This window comes from Cottoperca gobio, chromosome 7, assembly GCF_900634415.1.
Source record: "Cottoperca gobio chromosome 7, fCotGob3.1, whole genome shotgun sequence".
NCBI classification, from domain to species: Eukaryota; Metazoa; Chordata; class Actinopteri; order Perciformes; family Bovichtidae; genus Cottoperca; species Cottoperca gobio.
The window spans coordinates 14,541,911-14,564,390 of record NC_041361.1 but is presented as its reverse complement, the minus strand read 5'-3'; the positions used below and the strand labels follow the sequence as shown (position 1 = coordinate 14,564,390).

The window sequence follows — 22,480 nt, the reverse complement described above, 5'->3', positions numbered from 1 at the left end:
GAGCGGGACTGTTTGTGCGACATAACGAAGCATCTCACTGTTAAACCTCCAGCTTCAGAGCCGTGTGATCACAGACATGTATGATGCAGTGAGAGCCAAGCTGCCTGTGGGAGACTCCGATTCAGAAGGAAACTTTGCTCACTGCGTGTTTCCAAACACCGACAAACATCTCCACCGAGCATTCTGCTGATAAACTGAGTGTATTTGCAACTCAGAAATTTAAATTGAACTGCTCAGCAATCCGTTTGCAGTTGACTTAAATATGTCAGAGACAGAGTGGAGGAGAGGAAAGGGGAGAACAAAAAAAAAAATCCACAGCTAAAAGTTTTACTTTAAAATGACACAGTATAATTATTTATTACTTGATTACTAAAAATGTCAGCTCAAAATTGTCTGCAAGCCATATTGTGTCATCGAAAGAGCCATAGGTTCCCGACCCCTGCTCTACATAGACCCTGCCAGAATACAAATGTATCTCCACACAATTCTTTCATCATTAGAAGTAAACACGAACTCTCTGGGCCATGCAAAAACTTGTGAGTAGCAACTTCCAAGTTAGTGATTAAAGTTTCAATGTAGAACCATATTATGTCTTATAACAAGCATGTGACCATACATTGAGAATGTTTTACTCATAATACTCACACATTTCTGGACAATTGTGGCAGCGTCATTTTCATAGTCCTCCTCTTTAGTCCCAGTGGAGGCTGAGCGAAGCTGCAAGCCGCTGCCTACCTGCAGGATGGCCATGCAAGTGGCCACACTCACACCTAAATGGGTAAAAAAGTAGTTGCCTTTTTACATTTACAAATTTGACTCAATACTATAACATTTATTTTTGATTAAAGAGGGGAAAGAGTGGTTGTTTCAGCTGGTGCTAGTACATTCAAGCACATGTTATATTGCTGCACTGCTTTATGGTCTGTTTTTTGTAGATAAAGTGGTTTCTCCATCCCATCTACAGTTTATCCTTGTTTGTTGAAGATTATAGCCTTTTGAATAGCTGGACACTACATTAGTATACTTTTATTTTACCTACAGAGTTATCACCTACCAGCATAGAGACAGCTCAAAGCCAGCACGGTCATATCCAGTAATCTCCCTGGTGTCAAGGGCTCCAGTACGGGCAGGGAGAGTGTGTCCAAAGCCATGGTTACATCTATCACCAGTGAATGAAATCTGGGTATGGGGTTTAAATATAAAAAGCTTATTGAATGTTTGGGGGGAAAAAACCTGGTAATTGAATAAACTTCATAACAAATCATAATATATCAATATATATTATACTAAATTTTAACTTCTTATCCTAGTACATCAAAATCAATTTTCTTTTGTAATTACCCATTGCGAACAGCAGTGGCATCAGCCACTGTGGCAGGCATGATAAAGAATGAGTTGGCTGATACGGCATCCTGGAAACGGTTGATGTAGCGCAGAAAGTAGGGCAGGTTGAGGCACACTCTTAGCAACTTCTCAGACCCACCTGGAAATATAAATCATGGGGAAAAAATGACTATTATCTCTAGTGAGAAGAGAAAAACTAATTAACACGGGTGACTGTCATGTAGTATGTACAAAGATTCTGTTAAATTACCAGGAGGAGACTGCTGCAAAGTGATGCTGCACACTTAAAACACTGTGTGTCTCTGTTTTATAAATGTACTGTTCATGCATATCAATTAATGGTGGCTTTCTAAAATATCAGACTTTGCCAGAAACAAAGATTTTAAATGTGTTTTAGCAAAAACTGCTCACCAAGTTCCTGTAAGCTTGACACATTCTGAGAGACAAAGGCATTTTTCATTTTGGCCTGAATGGCTTGATCTGTGGTTTGGTCATCGCAATCACTCTCAGCCTATAATTCAAGAGAGATGAAAAACAAAACAATCACGATGATTAATTACAACTGTATGACAATTTTACATTTGTATGTAGCAAATGATATAATAGGCTAAAAAGTGAGTTTATTTCCAGTAAAAACGTTGATAAGAAACAAGTTGTTGTGGTTAAGCTGTCAACTACTGATGGCAGTGGTGCGGGCAGCTAGACAGCTGGTTAGTAACACTTGCCTGCATGTGTGCTGCTGACGGGGAGGCCAAGATGGTGGTAAGGTCCGGGTTAAAAACTGAAGTCAGTTGATTAAAGAAGTTCATTTGTACTTCTTTTTGTCGTAGCTCTGGGTTCACAGCACTGGGCAACTCCTTCTGATCTTCCACTATTGAATGAACAAGGAAGGACACAATTTTTTCTCTTAAATCACTTACCAAAGCTTTAAAGAATTCTTATTCTTGTGTGATTCTTCTGTCAAATTTTCATTCAGTATGGACAAATACCAACAATATCACTGAACCATCACTACACCAGTCAGTATAGGAAACTAATTAACTAATCAAATAAATACCAATGGATAAGCCCCGAGTCAATGCCTCAGTGGGGCCACATAATTTCTATTTTTAATGAATTTGTTTTGTATTTTTAAATAAATAATTGTACTACCAGTAGTGATGTGTTGTAACCATCTAAGTATTGTTTAACTTTGGTCCGTCCCTTAAGGGACACTTACCATCTGAAAGGGTCTTGACGGTTTGAGGCAACTTGGCAGATTTCATCATAGCAGTGAAAGTAATGATTTCTGTGCGATCTAGTCTGCTGCAGCCCGTGCAAAGTCCTTTTATAAGAAGAATCAGGTGTTTCTGAAGAAAAATGAAAAATATTACTCAATTTAACTTGTGGACTTATACAGTAACTTATGTCCTTTCAAACCGAAAACTGACACACATGACCAGATAAAGCAAGACAATATCTATTTTTAACTTATCAAAATGTAAATACAAACATGCAACATTCAATACAACCGAATCAAAGTGCCAGCAGAGAAAACACCGCCATATTTTGTCCGTGGCTTTTCCGATCTACTTGAACTGACCAACAATGTTCAGTTGAATGCAGTCCTACATTACAATCTCCCGTGCAGTTTTTTTTCTCTCACCTGTGATACCGCACATGCCTCATCTGGGTTTTCCAGGCGCAGCAATGAGAATTCAATCAATACTTTGCAAGCTGCAGCAACCGACAGCAGCTGATTTCTCGGTACTAGAGAGAAAGATCAAACATAATTATCTGGTTGTAAGAAACCCAACCTGTGTAAAATTTCAATATTTTGCCTGAAAGAAAGTAGCAAATTCTTCTCAATTACACAAAAGAGAAAATGAAAAATACATACTTTGACCACATACTGTGGTGATGTAGTGTGCAGAGAGTGCCACGAATGATGAGTAGAAAGGCTCATACTGTTTGTCATGGTGAAGGATGTCTGATTCACTGCAAATGATAAGTGGAATATCTCATTAAATACGGTCAATTATGAATTTGTGTAAAACATCTTTATAGCATTTGTCTTTCTGGAGAAGAGAGTTAAGAGAGACGGAACAGACAGATGATCACATGGTGTTTATATGAGAGGCAGTGAACCTAAAATTAATATATAGGCACACCTGTATGTGTTGTATAAACCATGATGGTTTGTTAATGTGTTTTGATAAATGTATTCTCACATAAATAACAAGAAAGACACAACTGGCCCTGACTGTCAGTATAGTGACAATACATTGTGCGTTGCCCTCAGGCAAAAGCAATGCCTTCGAGCCGTTTATGCAATCTTTTCTAAAATGTCTGACTGATCTTCTCTTTGGCTACTTGCCGTTTGTCACCAGGAAACACCAGTTAGTGTTCAATTATGCAGTTAAGCTTAGCGTATTTGGTGTCCGAAGAAAAACTGAAGACACACAGCTCTGATGTAATGTTTCTGATGATAAACCTTAGCAGTATCCTGCACCATCTTTCCAACACTGGCATAAACTGCCCAAGCCAAATTATACCTCTTCAATCTGTGATCTGATCACATACTTCCAGGCAGACAGTGGGTGTTTTCTTCGACATCCTCCAATACATTAATATACTCAAATGACAGTACAAAACCACAAGGACAATATGCAGTTGTAAGTATCAACAATCACCAATACAACTAAATACACAGAAAACACCTCTTCTCTCAAAACAAAACACAATCTGCTTTTTCTCCAAGCTGCATACCAGAATAAAAGAAACACTTAATCGACATGCTAAAACCTAGTCCATAAACTCTCCACTGGAATGACATTAAGACCAAAACCCCCCCAGACCTGCTACCCTGGACAATTAGCCCCCTCATAGGACTTCATAATAATAGGAATCCATATCAATTTCTGAAATCCATCTCAGAAAGAGTCTATGATATTATAGGTCTGCTCCTGTTTATTCCATGTAATGTTTTACTTATCAGCCAGAACTGTCTCTGATGTTGCTGCAAAAAATAGGAATATGGTTTAAAAAAAAGGAAAGACCTTCATATTTGCTTTTCATCATGACATTGTCTTCAGTTCTCCTAATCGCACATCACTGTACTGTGCTGTGATGCTGGAGACACAGCAGACCTGATGCTGACAACCAAACTTTCCAGTCCATCAACAATTATGTTAAAAGTGTCAAACTACTCTTGGGCAGAATCCAACTCCCATGCTTACAATGTTGAAAACGCTTGCATGGTCAAACATAGTTGGAAAAATGTTTTAGATTTGAAATACTGTAGTCTACGTCTAATGAGTCAGCATCAGAATAGTTATATCGACGTGTTTACAAGCCCAATTTACACGTTACATTTGAAAACGAAACTAACAAGACTGTTGTGACTTACTGTTTATATATGCAGGCTGGTTGTTTCTTCGGAAAATGAAACTAATTAACATAACAGGAAGCTCTTGGAGCGCAGAGGGATCAGTTGATGTCGCCACTGAAAAAAGAGTGTCAAGTGACAACCTACTACTGATTTGATAATCACTCCATGGTGATGTATGGAGTGGTAGTTTGTGAGGCGAAATGTGCATATACTAGCGTTACGTAGTTTCATTTCTAAGACAAGTTCCCCCTGCTTGGTAGGCACAGCACCTGCTTCCTTGTAAGCAGGTGATGTAGAGGGGGATTTACCTCCACACATTTAGCCTTACGTTTAATTACGAAGCTGCAATATCGTCGAGTTATAGTTCGGCTACCCAGCACAACCTCACCGAACATGAGTAGAGAACAAGGTCCCCGCCTACTTCCAGACCAACCACAGACACACAGCAGATAACATTAAGCTGACTGGCTGCCTTAATTAGTAAATGTATAAATTGTCTGTTAACATGCCCAGAGTAGACTTGATATCGAAAGCTCAGCCTTTCAATAGACTCAAATTAAGCCAACTTAAGTCAGCTGACGTAATGAAATATCACTGTGGCCATTTCAACGTTACCTTATGCAGTCCGTTTGGAAGGCCCCTTAGGTAGCTTGCTGGCTAATGTTTGTGTTAGCTAGCTAATGATGAAGCACATTTTCTAAACGTTACACTGCGACGTCGCTTGACGATTGCAGTTCAATATTGACATATTAAAGATCAACGTCCATCAGTTGACAGGTCGAGCCTTATTTCAAACTGTTTATGAATAACCAGCCAGGGTAAGCTCAATAGCATTCTGAGTAAGTTAGCTAGCGTTAGCATTTTAGCTAACGTCAGCAACTGACTCGACAGTACAAGTTAAGCTGAAGTAGCTTGTTAGCCGCTAACGTTAGCTCAACGGGTAATGTTTCCCATTGAACTCTACCAACCAAGCTAAGTTAGCAAGTTAGCCAGCCAGCTCACCGATGGGTGGACACGGCTAGAATTTGAGTAAATGGAGACCCGCAGTTTATTGACATGTAACCGGTTACCTGTTGATGATAGACCCAATAAGCTGAGGTAGCTCCTTCGTTTCAAAAGCGGTGTACGAGGCCGATAAAAGCGGCCGTACTGCCGCTGTCCATTCGTGTTCCCCATCTCCTCCGCTCGACGCCATCTTGAAATCCCATGTAAAAAACTAGCTACTGGAAGCAGTGTTGCCAAATCCTCAGTAAGGAAAGTAGCTATTGGCTGTTCTAAAAGTCGCTAGAAGTCGCTAAATTACGTCATCGCCTAATTTACATAACATATAGTTTGCACGTAATTGTAATGGATGCTGTAGGAGAGAGGAATAATATTGTGGGAGAGACAAAAAAAAAGTGACCACAAGTGAACACCCTAAATATGTTTAGAACTACAAATGAACTTTCTTCTGTTGATTCTTGTTTTTCATTTTGCCACTCTTTTTTGCAGAGTCAATGTTTTTACTCATTAATGGCAGCTTGCTTTGGGTGGAACTGTTATAAGGTTTTGCCTTTTGAGTATGTCTTTGAGTTGTCATTTACAAGAAGAAAACACAAAAATATTCCAAAAAATATGTTTATACTTCACTTACTCTGTGTCATTACTACTGACAGGGAATATGAGTAGCATAGATATGCTATGTATATGGAGTGATTCTAACTGTTCAAGAACAATAAGAACATGTAATCTAACATTTAACATCTGCATCACTGGTGCACTGTAGGTCTAAAGCACACAGCACGTGTGTGTGTGTGTGCGTGTGTGCGTGTGTGCGTGTCTCTCTCGGGAGCGGAGCCCCCCCCCCTTCACGAAACAGAGCAGAGGAGAGAATGTGAATGCACAAAGCAATGCAGTAGACACGGAAACGTGCACATAAATTTGATAAATAACATAAGCGTTTAGTTTATTTAATAAAAGAGCACCAATTAAAGTTTGAATGTCTTAACCGTTTCAGATTGGCTGCAGTCTATGACACCGATTAAAGTTTAAATCTCAAACTTCTTACCGTTGCATTTGTTTAATACTCCTGAATAAAATAGCCTTTTGCTCCCTGGGTACATGGCATGTTAGGGCAATTGAAGGTAAAAACAACAACATATTTAAATATTTATTCAAATGTATTATTATTTTGAAATGTTATTATGTAACTTCAATCTCAGAGCATTTTAGTTTTTATAATAACATAACATAGCCTAATGATAAGAAAAATAATATAAGAATTTAAATAAAAAAATAATATTATCAATATGTAATATAAATAATACATACTAAGAATAATAATCATAATAATTTTACATTTTATTTGATGGGGGGGTGGTAAGGGACCTGGATAATGGATAGGGGGGCGCTGGCCCGAAAAAGGTCGAGAACCACTGGTCTAAAGTCTTGTAATCTGGTACAGACGTGCTTTGAATGTTTTAGATCACATGAAAAATCACACTTTTGTCAATAGTCAAAGTCATAACATTGTGTTTATTAAATGTCTTCCATATAAAATATTTTTTACTCTGTATATGTGTAGAAATCTTTGATATTTAACTTAAGAATTCATAGATAACAAATGCTTGATTGAGCATCTTAGTTTTTCTAAGATACAGCAATTGTTTTTATCATATTAATCATTGAGCACACAGTACTACTGTTTTTTCCTAAAATATAACGACATATACAGAAAAAAAGTAGACCCATGTGCCCAAAGACTAAATAGTCAAAGTAAAACTGACCGATTTTGAAAATGTATTCAGATTTGTGCTTCCTCAAACCCAGAGAACATTTCCACTGAAGCAAACTGCAGACACAAATGGTTTGACAACATTTTCTAATGATGAATACTTATTCTAAACTTAAGTGTGTGTGCCAATAATAAACTCTGAAAAATGTATACAATTCATACAAAAGTAAATAAATTGTTTAAAGTGAATGATTTAGCTTTCAACCTAACAAATGATATGGTAATAACTTGAATCACATATTGGTTAAAGATTTTATAAATGTATATATAATTAAGAATGTGGGAGGAAACCGGAATATCCGGAGTAAACCCAAATATGCCACTACTATCTTCCACCATCATTGGAGGAAAGCCCTGTTGATGTAGACCTGCGAGTAAGGAATTTCATTTTGATGTCTTGTATGGAATTAGTTCCACTCATTTTCCTCTCATAGTGGCATAAAAACACAGTGGCAGGCCCGAACAAAGTTGGTACTAAAAACGTGGAAATATGGCTACAATGTTTGCTGAGACCCAGTCAAACAAAGCTTGAATCCTTTCTCGTGCTCTGGAAAAGAAAAGTGCAATTCTTGCACGGGCTCTAGAAATCACAGTTGCTATTCTTCGGGCCTGGAAAAAGCAGCTGCAACATACCTGAGGAGTATATGAGAAGCTACGCTGATCCAACAACCCAGAACTGCAAGCAGACCACGCATAGGCTCTATGTCATAGTCCCTGGAAAGAACAGCTTGAATATCTGTTCTGTTAAAGGGAAAAGCATCTGAAAATCTGGTTCTGATTGTTGAAAAATATATTTTTAGCAAACTTATTTTTCAATTAGCTGGGTCACTTAAACTAGATAAACCCCCTGGCAACTGCAATCAGTGTATTACACAACACCGTATTAGTGTAGGGTTATATCAGCACCATGGACAGAGCGCCAGGAGCTTAAATGTAATTTTCGAAGTTTCACATCCAAACTGCATTGCATCATATTGTCACTATCTACATAATAATGTGAAAGCTACCTATGTAGTTTTTATTTTAATTATTTAGATAACAAAGGTTCGTACGGCATATCTGATACTTGCACATATGTGTGAATCTGCCCTCAAACCTTGCAGGATGAAGCATGGACAAAGGCAGATTTCAAAGTCCAGGAAAATGCTAACGTACTGTAAATTAGTGCTGTTTGTATCGCCCGGATAGTCTCACTTCCACTCCCACTGAGACCTTTTTGAAAAATAAATTTACCGCACCTGAGTGGTACCATTTTCGCATAAGGCTTCAACTCTTTATGTAGCCGACATGAACATCGGATTAAACAAAACTATATTTATAAACTATGTGATCTAATAAACGCTGTCGTTTACAACCTACAACACTGTGAGCAATCTGATAAATATTATATTTCTGTTGAGTGTGATATTTGTCCAGAGGCTATGTATAATTTCTTGTCAGAATAAACCACAAAACAGTATTTATCCCTCTTAGACTTTTTCTTATTTCTTTTAACAACGGTCCACGTTGTACGATAAGCGCCTCATTTCCGGTTTATCCTACGTTTCTGTGTTGCTGGTAGCGTACTTCAGCTGCTCTAGCTATATCTAAAACCTACACTAGTAGCCTACTTCTGAAGCACTCATAACTCTTTCCTTAAATTTCTTCTCTTAGCGACTCTTTCGCTAAATTCACAGTTGTTTACACTCTTTTTGGCTCTGCTAACATTAGCTACTTTAGGTTGGCAGCTAGCAATGCCATTTCTCTTTTCCTCTCTCCTGTTCTGTGTGTTTCATGTTTAGCTATTCCTCTGCCTCCTTTAGTGATAATGGTACATGTATTAAATATAATTTGTATGCAGGGTTGGAGGTGAGTTTTAGAGGGCCAGAAGTGCGGCTCCGCACCATGGAAAGTCAGTGGTTAGCTACTGTATCTATTAGCAAGCCCCCTGTAGCCGGTGCGAGCCGACCAGAGGTAGGTCCTGTTAGCTGTCCCCCGGCAGGTCCCTAGCAGCCGGGAGACTGGGTGACTGTCCAAAAGAAGTGTAAGCAGAAGCCAACTGCTCACCACCAACCGCTTCCTGTTTCTAATTGGTTCTCCCCACTCAGAGACACACCAGTTGAGACGTCAACTCTGGTTATCAGTAGCTTCAATTCTGAGATATGTGGGGTTTGAGACGGCAGAAGTCGATGGCCTTTCTGACGGTGGTTCTCCGCTCTCCTCTGCTGCCTTCTCCGCTGGCCTTTCTGCCTTGTCTTTGGTCGATATTAACCAATGTTTAATTTTCCATCCATCCATCGTCTACCGCTTATCCGGGGTCGGGTCGTGGGAGCAGCAGCAGCTCCAGTAAGGAACCCCAAACTTCCCTCTTCCGGGCCACATCCGTCAGCTCCGACTGGGGGATCCTGAGGTGTTCCCAGGCCAGTGAGGAGATATAATCTCTTCACCGAGTCCTGGGTCTTCCCCGTGGTCTCCTCCCAGCTGGACGTGCCTGAAACACCTCCCTAGGGAGGCGCCCAGGTGGCATCCTTACTAGATGCGCGAACCACCTCAACTGGCTCCTTTCAACGCAAAGGAGCAACGGCTCTACTCCGAGTCTCTCACGGATGGCTGAACTTCTCACCCTATCTCTAAGGGAGACGCCACCCACCTGAGAAAACCCATTTTGGCCGCTTGTACCAGTGATCTCGTTCATTCAGTCATGACCCAGCCTTCATTAAGGCCCGCAGGAGGTGGGGAAGGAGGCCGGGGAGGAGGCCGATCTGGAGACCAGCGAAGTGGGCTGGACCGGCGAAGCAGGCTGGAGGACGGCGAAGCAGGCCGGACCGCTCTGGATGGCGGCGAAGCAGGCGGAACTGCTCTGGAGGGTGGCGAAGCAGGTGGAACCGCTCTGGAGGGCGGGAAGCAGGCGGGACCGCTCTGGAGACTGGGTTGGAGGCAGATGAAGCCACTCAGGAGTCCGGGCTGGAGGCCGACGAAGCGGGCAGGGCAGCTCTGGATGCAGACGAGGTCGCCCTGGAGGATGACGAGGTGGGCGGTGACTTTCTGGATGCAGACGAGGTCGCCCTGGAGGACGACGAGGCGGGCGGTGATGTTCTGGATGCAGACGAGGTCGCTCTGGAGGAGGACGGGCCAGAGCTGGATGCAAGCGGAGCCGCTCAGGGGTCTGCAGAGGCGGCAGGGGGACGGCCGGGGTCTGCAGAGGCGGCAGGGCTGGATGCAGGCAGAGCCGCTCAGGAGTCTGCAGAGGTGGCAGGGCTGGATGCAGGCGGAGCCGCTCAGGGGTCTGCAGAGACAGGCTACTGTGAGACTGACCGCCTGTGAGAGCTTTGGGACGGCGGAGGGGCTCACTGGCAGCACCCGCTGCTCGTTGAGGACAGTAACTGCAGAACGATACGTGCCTTCACGTCAGAGTCTCCAAAATACCAGAAAAGTCTCCAAAAACACCAGAAAAAGTCGCTTAGATTTGTTGCAGGCAGTTGCTTTTGACAAAAATAGTCGCCAAGAGGATTTGGAAAGCCGCTTGATTTAGCGAGAAAGTCGCCAAGTTGGCAACACTGACTGGAAGAAGAAACTGTGAAAGCTAAATCACAAGGGGCTGCTCACAATCTGACAGTCGGGCCAACATCATCACATCCAAACATTTGCCCCGATTGCATCAAATAAACAGTTTTTCATCCCAGGGTTAATGACGGCTAATAATACGCTTCTCAATTTGTACATAAAAATAACATATGGCCTTTTCCATATACCAATAATACAAATACCACATAGCCTACAGGTCACTTATTTTTTCATTATTTACTTTTGTGGGTTGCATTTTTTAAAATTGAACTAGGCTACAATGTTTTTATTTATTTAATTTAATTGTTTAAACTAAAAGGTGTAATAATGGATATTTAAACATTCTTGTAAATGTATACTGAATGGGTGTGTTTAGAAAATTGGATAGATGAAATCTGAGGTATTATAATACTTTAGGGATGGGACATACAGTCTATAACTGGGACCTTGTTGACCACTAACTAAGAATCAATGACAGTACTTAAATTCATTGTAGCCTTAATTTCAGAAAGGTTACTTTAGGGACTTTATTCAAGAACAGCAAATAAGTTTTTCTTTTATTTCTGACAGCGCAAACAAATATTATTTTATGTTATATTATATGTGTGTACTTCCCCGCCCTGCAGGGGGCAGCACTTCTCAGTCTCAAGACTAGAGGGAAGCAATTCAACTTCCGACTTCCTCCTTCATTGAAGAGCAAGCTAAAGCTACTGCTGCAATGGCAAAGCTAATTTTGATGTGCCTGAAATTTATGGTATTATGTAGCACTGTCGAGGCTGTGTTCGAGGATCAAGTAGGGAAATTTGACTGGTAAGACGAATCTAGAGACTGATCGAATATGCGTGCTGCTTAGAGCCATGTTTTAATGTGGAAATGCTAATGCTAACACCTGTCACAGCCACTAGCTGCGAGCCGGCTTGTTTGGGGTGGACTTTGTCTGAGAGAAAGGCCAATTTAAAAAAAAATTTTATATCATTAATTAGTTTACTGCTGGTGCACACGTTTTGATTTGCCTTTAGGAAACCTGAGGTCGCCTAAGCTCAATGAATTATAGAAAATGTGATTGACTTTAAAGCATTTAAACAATATGTCCTTGTTTGTTTTATCTGTTTGTCACTGGGTTTTGATTCATTAAGGGATGCAAACATTGGTTTAACTATAATTATAAACTAGGTTGTACACTTTCTGACAGGGTGTCTCTGTCTTGTGATTCACAGGAGGCAGCAATACGTTGGCAAGGTTCGCTTTTCTCATTTTGACACACATTTGCAGTCATCCAAAAAGGTGCTTCTGGCAACAGAGAACAATGTTTTTGCTTCACTCAATACCAGGACTGGAGAACTCCGTGAGTATTTTGTATTTGGGCCAAGTACAGAAAAAGGATCCGCCTCTCAGTTGACATCCTTTCTGTTCTTACATTAATGTTTATTCAATGTCTGTTACAGTCTGGCGACATGTTGATAAGATTGGGCCAGAGGGAAACATTGACGCTCTCCTGCAACATGGACAAGGTGATTTTGTCATTGCTGTTAAGCTTACAGAGCTTTTAGTTCCCCCATTGAAAGCAGAAAACTCATTAAACTGTTTTTGTCCAATAGATGCATTGCTGGTGGTTGGTGATGGCCGACTGCTGCGCTCCTGGGAGATAAATGTTGGTGGTTTGAACTGGGAGATTGTGCTGGACTCTGGCAGGTGATCACCTCCTTGATTGGCAGTTGTTAAGTTTAGAATTGTCTTTATTTTGATGAGATGATAACTGCTTTTGTTTTACATTTTAGTTTCCAGTCAGCATGTTTAATTGGACAGCAAGACATCGTGAAGCATGTGGCTGTCTTGAAGAAAACTGTCATCTCTCTCCATTACCTTTCTAATGGTCATCAAAAATGGATAGAGAACCTACCAGAAAGGCAAGTGGACGTGTTTCTTTTTAATGTTATTGGGTCCCGATTTCTGTCTATATGCTTATATAAGCCTTTCTTCATTAACAAAACGTCTCCCCTGAACTTAAAGATCCTCTCCAAACTTGTTTGAAGACCTATAACAATAATCAGTATGTATCTCGTGGTAGGATTACATACAAAGAAAACTTCTCAAAATGACATCTGCTATTTCTCCCTAAAAGACAAATCCAGATTATATATATATATTAATATTTTAAATATGCAAATAGTTCATCATGCTCATAGTTAAAAATCATAAACTCAGATTTAAGGTGAGCACAGAGAAACCTTCCTCCTTCAGCAGATACATGTGAAAACAGTGTTTCAAACAGTGTTTCAAACATCCAAGTGAAATAACAATAAGCAAAACACATTGTGGAGAGGGGGCTTAAAGTATGTTGTCTGCTTTAATGCTTTTTTAGGAAGTACAGTCTATATCACAAGACGCTGGTAGTGGTTTGTAGTAAATATTCAGGGTGAATTATCACAATGCACAGTGTCATGAAAATATTGGATCAAAACGTATGTGTAAATTAGAAAAACTGATTATAAAATATCTGATTTATACACACTTTCAAGTGACGGCTCCAAGATTTCAACTCAAACATGAACAAATATTTGTATGCATAACAATTATGAATTCAAGCATTCAAACAGGATGCAAAAAATAGAAATGGTAGTGTTTAAGCAGCAGAAATGTCTGAATTGTTTGTGTTTACAAACAAGGTTGGCATTATAAATATTGTATAACTGTCTGTCTTTTTAACAGTGACACCGTGGATTACCAGGCTGTGTATTCTGGTGGAAATGGTGACGTGTATGCCCTGGGAGTGGTTCCCCATTCCCACATTGCAATTGTTGTTTACAGTTTGGAGGATGGTGAGATAATCAAGCAGGTAATCCTGAATTCTAGTAGAAGTATATAAAGTGTAGAATATACAATATCATTTTTATATTACTAAAACCTTTCTGAATACATCAAAGGAAATTGTATTGTTGCAATATATTAATTAAATCCACATTTCTTATTTTCTTGTGTTGTCTGCAGATCTCAGTGGAAGCTCCGTGGCTGTCCAACATACAGGCCAGCTGCGCGGTGATCGGCCAGGGGATGTTGACGTGTGTGGACTCTGCCACTGTATCCCTGTACATGCTTGACCTTGATGCGCAGTCAGAGATGACCCAGATCCCCCTGCAGGTAACCACCAGAAACAAAAACAACGGTTCTATTTTATAAAAGTACCACCTTTCTGGTTTGGGTAGTTTTCCATTCCTCTCATATTCTCTGTATTTCTCTACCTACACAATGGAACTGTCTTTGTTTATATCTACCTCTTTTCCTCTGTGTGAATGCGTTTCAACATTTGTCTTCTAGTCACTGGGACTTGACGTCACCCCCGGCTTCCAGCCAGTTCTGGTGTCCACCCAGCCAAACCCAGCTCAGCCTCCGCTTTCGGAGTTCTTCCTTCAGCTTGGGCCTGAACACCACCTGCTTCTCCAGCTCAACGATGGTCAGATAGTTACGCTGAGGGATTTCAAGCCTGTACGTAACTGTTTCTCTAACGTGTACTTTTCTCTCATGCCTGGTCGAGATTCTGACTAAACAAATCCTGACCACTTAGATTTAGCTTTATCGTCTATGAGAGATATTTGTTGTCACAGCCGGTACACAACAGATATACACACAGCAACACATAGTAAACTGAACATACAGATAGCAACAGATATCTGTATGCCAACATACAGATATAGACGGTACACAAAAACGTCATGCATGCCTCCATATTATCCCATTTTGATAGATTTTTTTAGTATTGCAGTGTAAGTTACTCTGAGTAAAAGCTTCAGTTACAAGCCTACATGTATATTGTTGACGAATGGATGGATGACGTGCCAGGCTATCTGTAAGGCCAAAGTTTCTTAAGATCTACAATTTTAGGATATGTCCTTATTTTTAAGCTCTGATGTTTTCCAAAATATATTGTTTTTATTATTTAAAATGGGGTTAATCTCAATGTGTCTCACTGAAATATTAAAGTTATTCATTTTAGAAATGGCTGTGAAAATGGTGGATGACTCGTTTGTCTCAATTTTCAGGCCATGCTGGTTTCATTTGCGACCACTGGAGAGAAGACTGTTGCTGCTGTCATGTCGCCCAAGAATATGACTGTGAGTTATTGTGAAATCATACATTCAGACCTGTTAAGTTTATGGTTTGCCATTGTGCTCTCTTGGCAAACTACGATGTATACCAGCAGGTTTAGTACAGTCTTAGTTGTCTTTTTGTGTGCTTGATGATTATATTTGTTACCCTCCAGCTGAGAAGCATTTTATGATTCATATCTTTCTCCCTATAGGCTTGCACTATTAACCTCTTTAGTGCAGAATCTGGACGCAGACTTCTTGACACAACGCTGATTTTTAATATGGATCCCAATGTTGGGAAACCAGAGAAGGTGAGTCTACATTTCTTCCCAATGATTCTCCAGCATGTTTATGTGATATCTAAGTCACCAAGGCTTCAAATGTAATCTACCATGCAGTGTTCTCTCTTTATAATACAACACATCTTTTATTATTTTATTCTTCCAGCTGTATGTACAAGCTTTCCTCAAGAAAGACGACTCAGTTGGCTACAGGGTCATGGTGCAGACAGAGGACCACACACTCACTTTCATTCAACAGCCAGGTACGGATGGCGACAACAGGAAGCTTTGTTAGTGTTGGAAAGACTGTGCTGATTAATGTTCTCTGAGGTGTAGGCATGCTCTGCCATGCTGTTTTTCTATTTTATTCTACCACTGGGGGGCGCCAAAGTCTGAACGTCTTAAATGACTGCTCGTGGTAATAAAGTAAGCAGACCTTTCTTCAGGATTTTTATTTGGCCAGATCTGACAAAAAAACACCTTTTTGACCTTTTGCTTGTTATTATGCAGGAAAATGGAGACCTTGTTATTTTTATACAGGTGTCTTCATGTGCTGGGTTATCGGCCGTTACATGAGATTTAGAGCCAACAGGTGAAATGGTTTGAAACTTATGATTTTATCTGAAGAGTCCGGTCTCATTGTGTTAACTGTTAAAATCGGGTACTTCTGTCCTAATGTGCAATGATTATGGATCACTCATGATTACATTTGGGTATTTTCCACTTCTTAATCATCATAAATACTGCCAACATCTAACCACTGTGTGGGCCTCAAACATCCTCTTGGTTTTCATAATGTACACAAGCCTGTCCAAACATTTCCACAAGCAAGAGGTGGGAAAATGTTCCCTGCCGTAATTCACGGAAAGCGTGAACGCAAACGGCATACTGCCACAGGGTGTGCGTGTGAAGTGGAATGAATGATTACAGAACAATAATGAGTCTTGTTTTCCAGGACGTGTAATGTGGACGAGAGAGGAGGCCCTGTCAGATGTGGTGACAATGGAAATGGTGGATCTGCCTCTCACAGGAACGCAGGCAGAGCTGGAGGGCGAGTTTGGCAAAAAGGCCGGTAAATATCAAACCTGAATCTCTTTTATGTTCTTTCCTCCTAATTGTCCTGCTTTATTTACTAATCTCTGCTGTGGGTTGATATTCAGCATTTCCCTGTTTCACTCTGTCTTAGTAGTTCTCTAATTGTCTTGCATTTCCTAGAAGCTTCAGGCAGCCGTGCAATTCCTAGTCTGAGTTATTTTGTCAAGATTGGTTAATTAATTTGAGATTTTCTACTAATATAGAGATGATGTATTGTTACTTTTACTTTTATCCTTACTTCAACTGCTCAGCAGCTGCATTTAATCATCCAAGTTGTAGTTGTGAGGTTGCAACAGGCTTGGTGGCAAAAGCAGATGTCTTTGGTGTGTTCACTTGGTTGCTTTTTGCTTCATTTTCTTTTCTTTGTCCTGTTTTTATCGCTTCGCTTGGATTCAGCCATTCAAGGTAACACACTTCTCTGCTTTTCTTAAATAAAATGTGATTAATGGTTCTTTAAGGTTGTGTGTGAGAAATAAGCTGCTAAAGTATTCCTTTGCAGTATTCTAGTTTTAACACTTACAGTGAGCCACATACTGTTGTTATTGTTATAAGGTGCAGCTCTGCTTTGTATGAAATGACAATACCACAATGTCCAAGTTGTGATCGTCCACTGAAAGTCATTAAGCAGCATCTGCTCTCTCTGTAATTTGTCTAGACGGCCTGTTCTCCATGGTGCTGAAGAGGCTCTCTTCTCAGCTCATCTTGCTGCAGGCCTGGATCGGCCACCTCTGGAAGCTCTTCTACGATGCACGCAAGCCTCGCAGTCAAGTCAAAAACGACGTTACCATTGAAAACCTCTCCAGAGACGAGTTCAACCTGCAGAAGATGATGGTCATGGTTACTGCATCCGGGAAGGTACGAGACTAAAGCTTCCCCTCTCATGGAGTTGGGTCGTGTTTTAGAAGAGATGAGCTGTGCTGCAAAGTTGTGGTTAAACTAGTTTATTGTGTCTATGATCAGGCAGGCCTGAAGTAAAAGTAAACAATGACAAATAGACTCCGTCAGGCTTCTAATTTTTCCCTTTTTGCTTTTTTTTGTTAAGCTTTTCGGGATCGACAGCAAGACCGGCAGTATTTTATGGAGGCACTACCTGGAAAATATCCCATCTAATGCAGCTTTCAAACTGATGGTGCAACGGAACACTGCACACTTCCCTCATCCGCCACAGTGCACACTGCTCATTAAAGACAAGGTAACTAAAGTTCTGTGCGTAAAGAGATTCAGGGTGGGCGTCCATTGTTATTGTGTTGTGGGCCAAACAAACACAAATAAAGCAAATTACTGTAAAAGCTGCAGATCAACTGTTAATTTTTATACCTTGTGTAGAGTGAGAGTCTTCAACAGAGAGGGCTTTACATTTCCACTGAGCATGCCTTATACCAGGGATACTCAAAGTGGGGTCCAGGGTACTCTGCCAGGGCTTCACTGACAAGTGTTCAGATTCATTCATTTCATTTATCATGATATTTAATAAAAAAGTTTAAAAACAAATATTATTTAATTGTTCTCAAATGTATAATAAATCTTTTTATTTCATTCAAACAAATCTATAATTCTTAGAATCTGCAAATATGTGCGATACACTTTCTAATAAGCACTTCTGATTGTTTGGAGCAGGTAATGCAAGACATGTTTTTGTGTGAACAAACAATAAAGTTTTATCCTATCTTACGCAGGAAAAGCAGAATACTTTCTCCGGCTGTTACCAGAGTTAGAAATGAAACTGTAGAAGTGGTGTTTATTTATTTTTGCCATTTTTTATATTTATTTTGTTCTATTTTATTTCATAAGGACACAGGCCTGGCCACACTCCATGTATTTAATCCCATTTTTGGGAAGAAGAGTCACATCACCCCCCCTGCTATGCCTCAGCCAATACTTCAGTCCCTCATGCTGCCTGTCATGGACCAGGATTACGCTAAGGTCTTACTCCTTGTTGATGACCAGTACAAGGTCAGTGGTCACCAGATCAGCATTAGACATACAGACATGCATGTTGTGTATCCACTTGCCAACACACATCCTTTTTGTATTCTTCCACAGGTGTCTGCTTTTCCCTCTACAAAGAATGTACTGCAGCAGCTCCAGGAGATGGCCTCATCCATATTCTTTTATCTTGTTGACTCCAGCCAGGGAAGACTTTCTGGCTACAGGCTACGGACGGCAAGTTGACCCGTCTTTTGCTGAATTATTTCAATGTTATTTGCACATCAGGGCTCAATACTTCTGTACAAGTTTTGAAGTTACTTTTTAAGCTTTGCCACCACCAGTCTTCAGCTTTTGGTTGCCATATTTGTATTGTTTACTCTGTTTTAAGTAATGAAAAGTGATCAAGAACGCTCAAAACTAATTCAACATAACTAATGCTTAATAGATCAAGAGGCATTTTTAATAGAGTATATTTGACTGAGTCTATAACTTTAAAGGATTTCAACAGAGCACTATACCAGCAAAAAGACATTATAACGCTTAAAATATTCTGAGAATGAACATTATAGCCGGAGCTGTGTTTAATAGTTCCTGCTCTCCCAGTGAGCTACCATGAAATTATTCTTAAATCACAAATGACTGGCAAAAATAAGTAATCTGGATGTTTTTGTGTGCTCAGGACTTGTCGACTGAGTTGATCTGGGAGGTCGTCGTCCCAACCGAAGTACAGAGGATTGTGTCGGTCAAAGGGAAAAGGCCCAACGAGCACGTGCACTCCCAGGGCAGAGTAATGGGAGACCGTAGTGTCCTCTATAAGGTATGATAACTTCCCCTGAAACCTAACCAACGCTGTGGTTTGGAAGGCGTGTTAAAAACGATATCATTGCTTTTATTGTAGCTTGGTTTGTCTCGACTTCTCTTTCAGTCAGAAACATAGTCACTCCTCGTCTTCTGATGTAGTCTGAAAACTAGCTCATGTCCCTGTTTCCCCAGTGATTCATATCCTGACACTGACTCTGAATAATAATAATAATAATAATAATAATAATAATAATAATAATAATAATAATAATAATAATAATAATAATAATAATAATAATAAATCCTGTTTTCTTCTAATTGGACTCTTGCACTCCCGACTGTATACATATTGCCCATGTATCGTCCACTTTACCCCAAAATAGTATACATTTGACATATTTCAGAAAATAGTCCTCAACGATCAGCATTGTTGTGAAAAAGATGAGCCAGAAATGTGCATAAAATGTGTATTTCTTAACCTCGACTAAGATGCTGAATTGTGTTTCATCTAATTTTTTACAGTACCTGAACCCCAATCTGCTGGCTGTGGTGACTGAGAGCACAGACTTGCATCAGGAGCGAAGCTTTGTCGGGATCCTACTGATCGACGGCGTGACTGGTCGCATCATCCACGAGGCCGTTCAGAGAAAGGCCAAAGGACCGGTGCATGTTGTGCACTCTGAAAACTGGGTGGTGGTGAGTGTTATTGTAGGGCTGCTCTCAAACACTGAACACATTAGTAGACAAATATTGAAGGGGACGTCTCGAGGGTCATGTAATCCTAACGTGTCCGCTGCCTCCGTTTGACTCCGCAGTACGAATACTGGAGCACCAAGTCTCGCAGGAACGAGTTCTCTGTCATTGAACTGTATGAAGGGATGGAGCTCTACAACAGCACCGTGTTCAGCTCACTGGATCGACCACACGCTCCTCAGGTGCTTCAGCAGTCTTACATTTTCCCCTCCTCCATTTCTACCATGGAGGCCACACTGACTGAGAAGGGCATCACCAGCCGTCATCTGCTCAGTAAGTTTCAGCGAGGTCCAGACTTACGGGCTGCAGTGTGCGGCTGTTTGAACGTCACCCACCTTCTGTTCAACATTGTTCAGCCTTTTTCTAAATTTCTTTTCTTTTCATCCTCACAGTTGGTTTGCCATCTGGAGGGATTTTGTCATTACCCAAGATGTTCCTTGACCCCCGGAGGCCAGAAATAGTAACGGAGCAAAGCCGGTACGTCCTCCAGTCCGGCTCGGGTTAAAACAATTCATTTACTTTGACTTTTTTTTTTTCTTTGTCTGACTTGTTCACTTGGTCTTTCCAGGGAAGAGAACCTGATACCGTACGCACCAGAGCTGCTGATCCGCTCAGAGTGGTTCATCAACTACAATCAGACTGTAACAAGAGTGCGAGGAATTTACACCGCCCCCTCTGGACTGGAATCGACCTGCCTGGTGAGTCTGCCAGAACAATACTGACGAACATATTGTATGACGATTGTTTGTCTTTTTATAAAATGCTTTGACAGAATGAGCTGCCGCTGTGTGTCAGAATATAGCTTTGTCATGTTCCATCATGACATGTTGGATAACGTAAGGATCAAGTCATTCTAATGAAGATAACAATATATTTATTATTCCTTTTGAAAGCACATTTTGACACAATACTGAGTTCTCTAAAATAGCCATAGCCAAGATTGAAATCCTTCCAAAACATGCAGTCTGTTGTAACATTGTTTTTCCCCTTCGAGTAAATTAAACATGAATATGACCATGTTCCTTTATTTCCTTGTAGGTGGTGGCATATGGCCTTGACATCTACCAGACGCGTGTCTATCCCTCAAAGCAGTTTGACGTACTAAAAGACGATTACGACTACATGCTGATCAGTAGCGTTCTCTTCGCCCTTTTCTTCGCCACCATGATCAGCAAACGCCTGGCAGAAGTCAAACTGCTCAACCGGGCCTGGCGGTAAAGCGATCGTCAAAATCCCATCTCTTACAGCCCCGAGGCTGCACAAGGGACCTCAGCCCGAGGAGATGAGGTAGCTGAGGCCGTGCCTGTAGAAGAACTCAGGCCAAAGATCAGGAAGGCCCATAAGGAACTGCAGGGGGGGGTGGAAGAAGAGATTAGTGGAGGTTTTATGTGTTTATTTTTTAACTTATTTTGCAAGCACATGGAAATAATTCATAGTAAGAATAACTGTTGTTGTGCCATGTCTTTTTGATTAAATGTTTAACACATAGCTAATTACAAATGAATGAAACAGACTTGAATTTAATAAATTGTGGAGTTTGGAAATTCCCACACATGTGAAAGTTCGATACTAAATTAGTTTTTTCTCCAAGATTACTTTTATGACATCTTTGCTTCATTAGACTGCTCTAATGGAGAGGGAGAATATATGTGGCGGTCAGAGAAAAGAGACGGAAGACATGCAACACACGTGAGCATGATTCGATACTTTTTAGCCTTTGGAATCAGCGTGATACCCAAATGCCATTCGGTTTGATGGCAAGTGAACTGTGAGGAGATAATGGTTAGTTGTGCTTTCCTTAACTCTCCCACCAGAGGCCCTGTCACACTGTCACGATCGCACGCTTGACAAAGGAAAATGACCATCAGTAGCCTTTATTTTATGTACATCAATCCTCCGGCAGCTCATACGTGTGTGTCGGCTATTGTTTTGGACTGTTGATCCATTAAAATGTCTCAGAACTGCAGTTTGTGTTTTTACAGCGAGTGCAAAAATGTTTTCTTGTTTTCATGCTTGATTATGTTCAGAAATACATTTTTTACATTTGTCAAGTAAAACAAGGTATATGTAATGCTTATTTAACTATTGAGTAATCTCGGTGGAGGTTTACTTTAAGTCAGGATGTGTCAACATGTACTTACTGTAGGTTGTAATCGTAGATGCTAATTGCTACTCAATTTGTATTAATCTGGATTATGTTTGATCTCATAGAAGCAGGATACATTTACTTGATTTTAATTAATTACATTAAAGTTTCTTCAACAGTCTCTGCTTCTTCCCAGTTATGGTTTTCTTCAAAGACCTTTTGGAAGTCTAAAGTATATCTGGCAGAAGAAAGAGGTGATACGTTTCCTCTCTTTCTAAAGGAAGGACTGTCGCTTCATGAGGATTGAATGTCAAAATAAATATTTCATGTGTCCTCCAAGCTTTCATCGCTGTATATCATAGTTTTGGTGCGGAAAAGAAGTCATTGAGCATATCATAGAATGAATAAGTTATTTTATTT

The 22,480-nt window shown here is 40.5% G+C and overlaps 2 protein-coding genes across 3 annotated transcripts in view; one reads left to right on the top strand and one right to left on the bottom strand.

Annotated features, from left to right (window-relative positions):
• Positions 1–5,939, bottom strand: part of ubr4 (ubiquitin protein ligase E3 component n-recognin 4) — a 51,642-nt gene extending 45,703 nt beyond the window's left edge. The window contains 9 exon segments of the mRNA XM_029436654.1: positions 646–770; positions 1,055–1,179; positions 1,342–1,483; positions 1,756–1,855; positions 2,070–2,215; positions 2,564–2,693; positions 2,990–3,093; positions 3,224–3,321; positions 5,785–5,939. Of these exon segments, the coding sequence (XP_029292514.1) occupies positions 646–770; positions 1,055–1,179; positions 1,342–1,483; positions 1,756–1,855; positions 2,070–2,215; positions 2,564–2,693; positions 2,990–3,093; positions 3,224–3,321; positions 5,785–5,909 (1,095 nt within the window). The 5' untranslated portion in view covers positions 5,910–5,939.
• Positions 5,940–11,668: 5,729 nt separating this feature from the next.
• Positions 11,669–22,241, top strand: emc1 (ER membrane protein complex subunit 1). 2 transcript variants are annotated; one of them, XM_029435162.1, is made up of 23 exons: positions 11,669–11,840; positions 12,248–12,375; positions 12,476–12,541; positions 12,629–12,722; positions 12,809–12,937; positions 13,740–13,866; positions 14,019–14,168; positions 14,346–14,513; positions 15,068–15,139; positions 15,328–15,426; positions 15,563–15,659; positions 16,352–16,468; positions 16,888–16,896; positions 17,147–17,346; positions 17,534–17,683; positions 18,283–18,444; positions 18,535–18,654; positions 19,100–19,237; positions 19,744–19,917; positions 20,037–20,247; positions 20,367–20,451; positions 20,543–20,672; positions 21,013–22,241. In XM_029435162.1, the coding sequence occupies exons 1-23, from the start codon at positions 11,749–11,751 to the stop codon at positions 21,190–21,192; spliced, it is 2,898 nt and encodes a 965-aa protein (XP_029291022.1). In that variant the 5' UTR covers positions 11,669–11,748; the 3' UTR covers positions 21,193–22,241. The 2 variants fall into 2 exon arrangements, with proteins under 2 accessions (XP_029291022.1, XP_029291023.1); XM_029435163.1 differs by lacking the exon at positions 16,888–16,896 and having other exon boundaries at positions 21,013–21,192.
• The last annotated feature ends 239 nt before the right edge of the window (positions 22,242–22,480 follow it).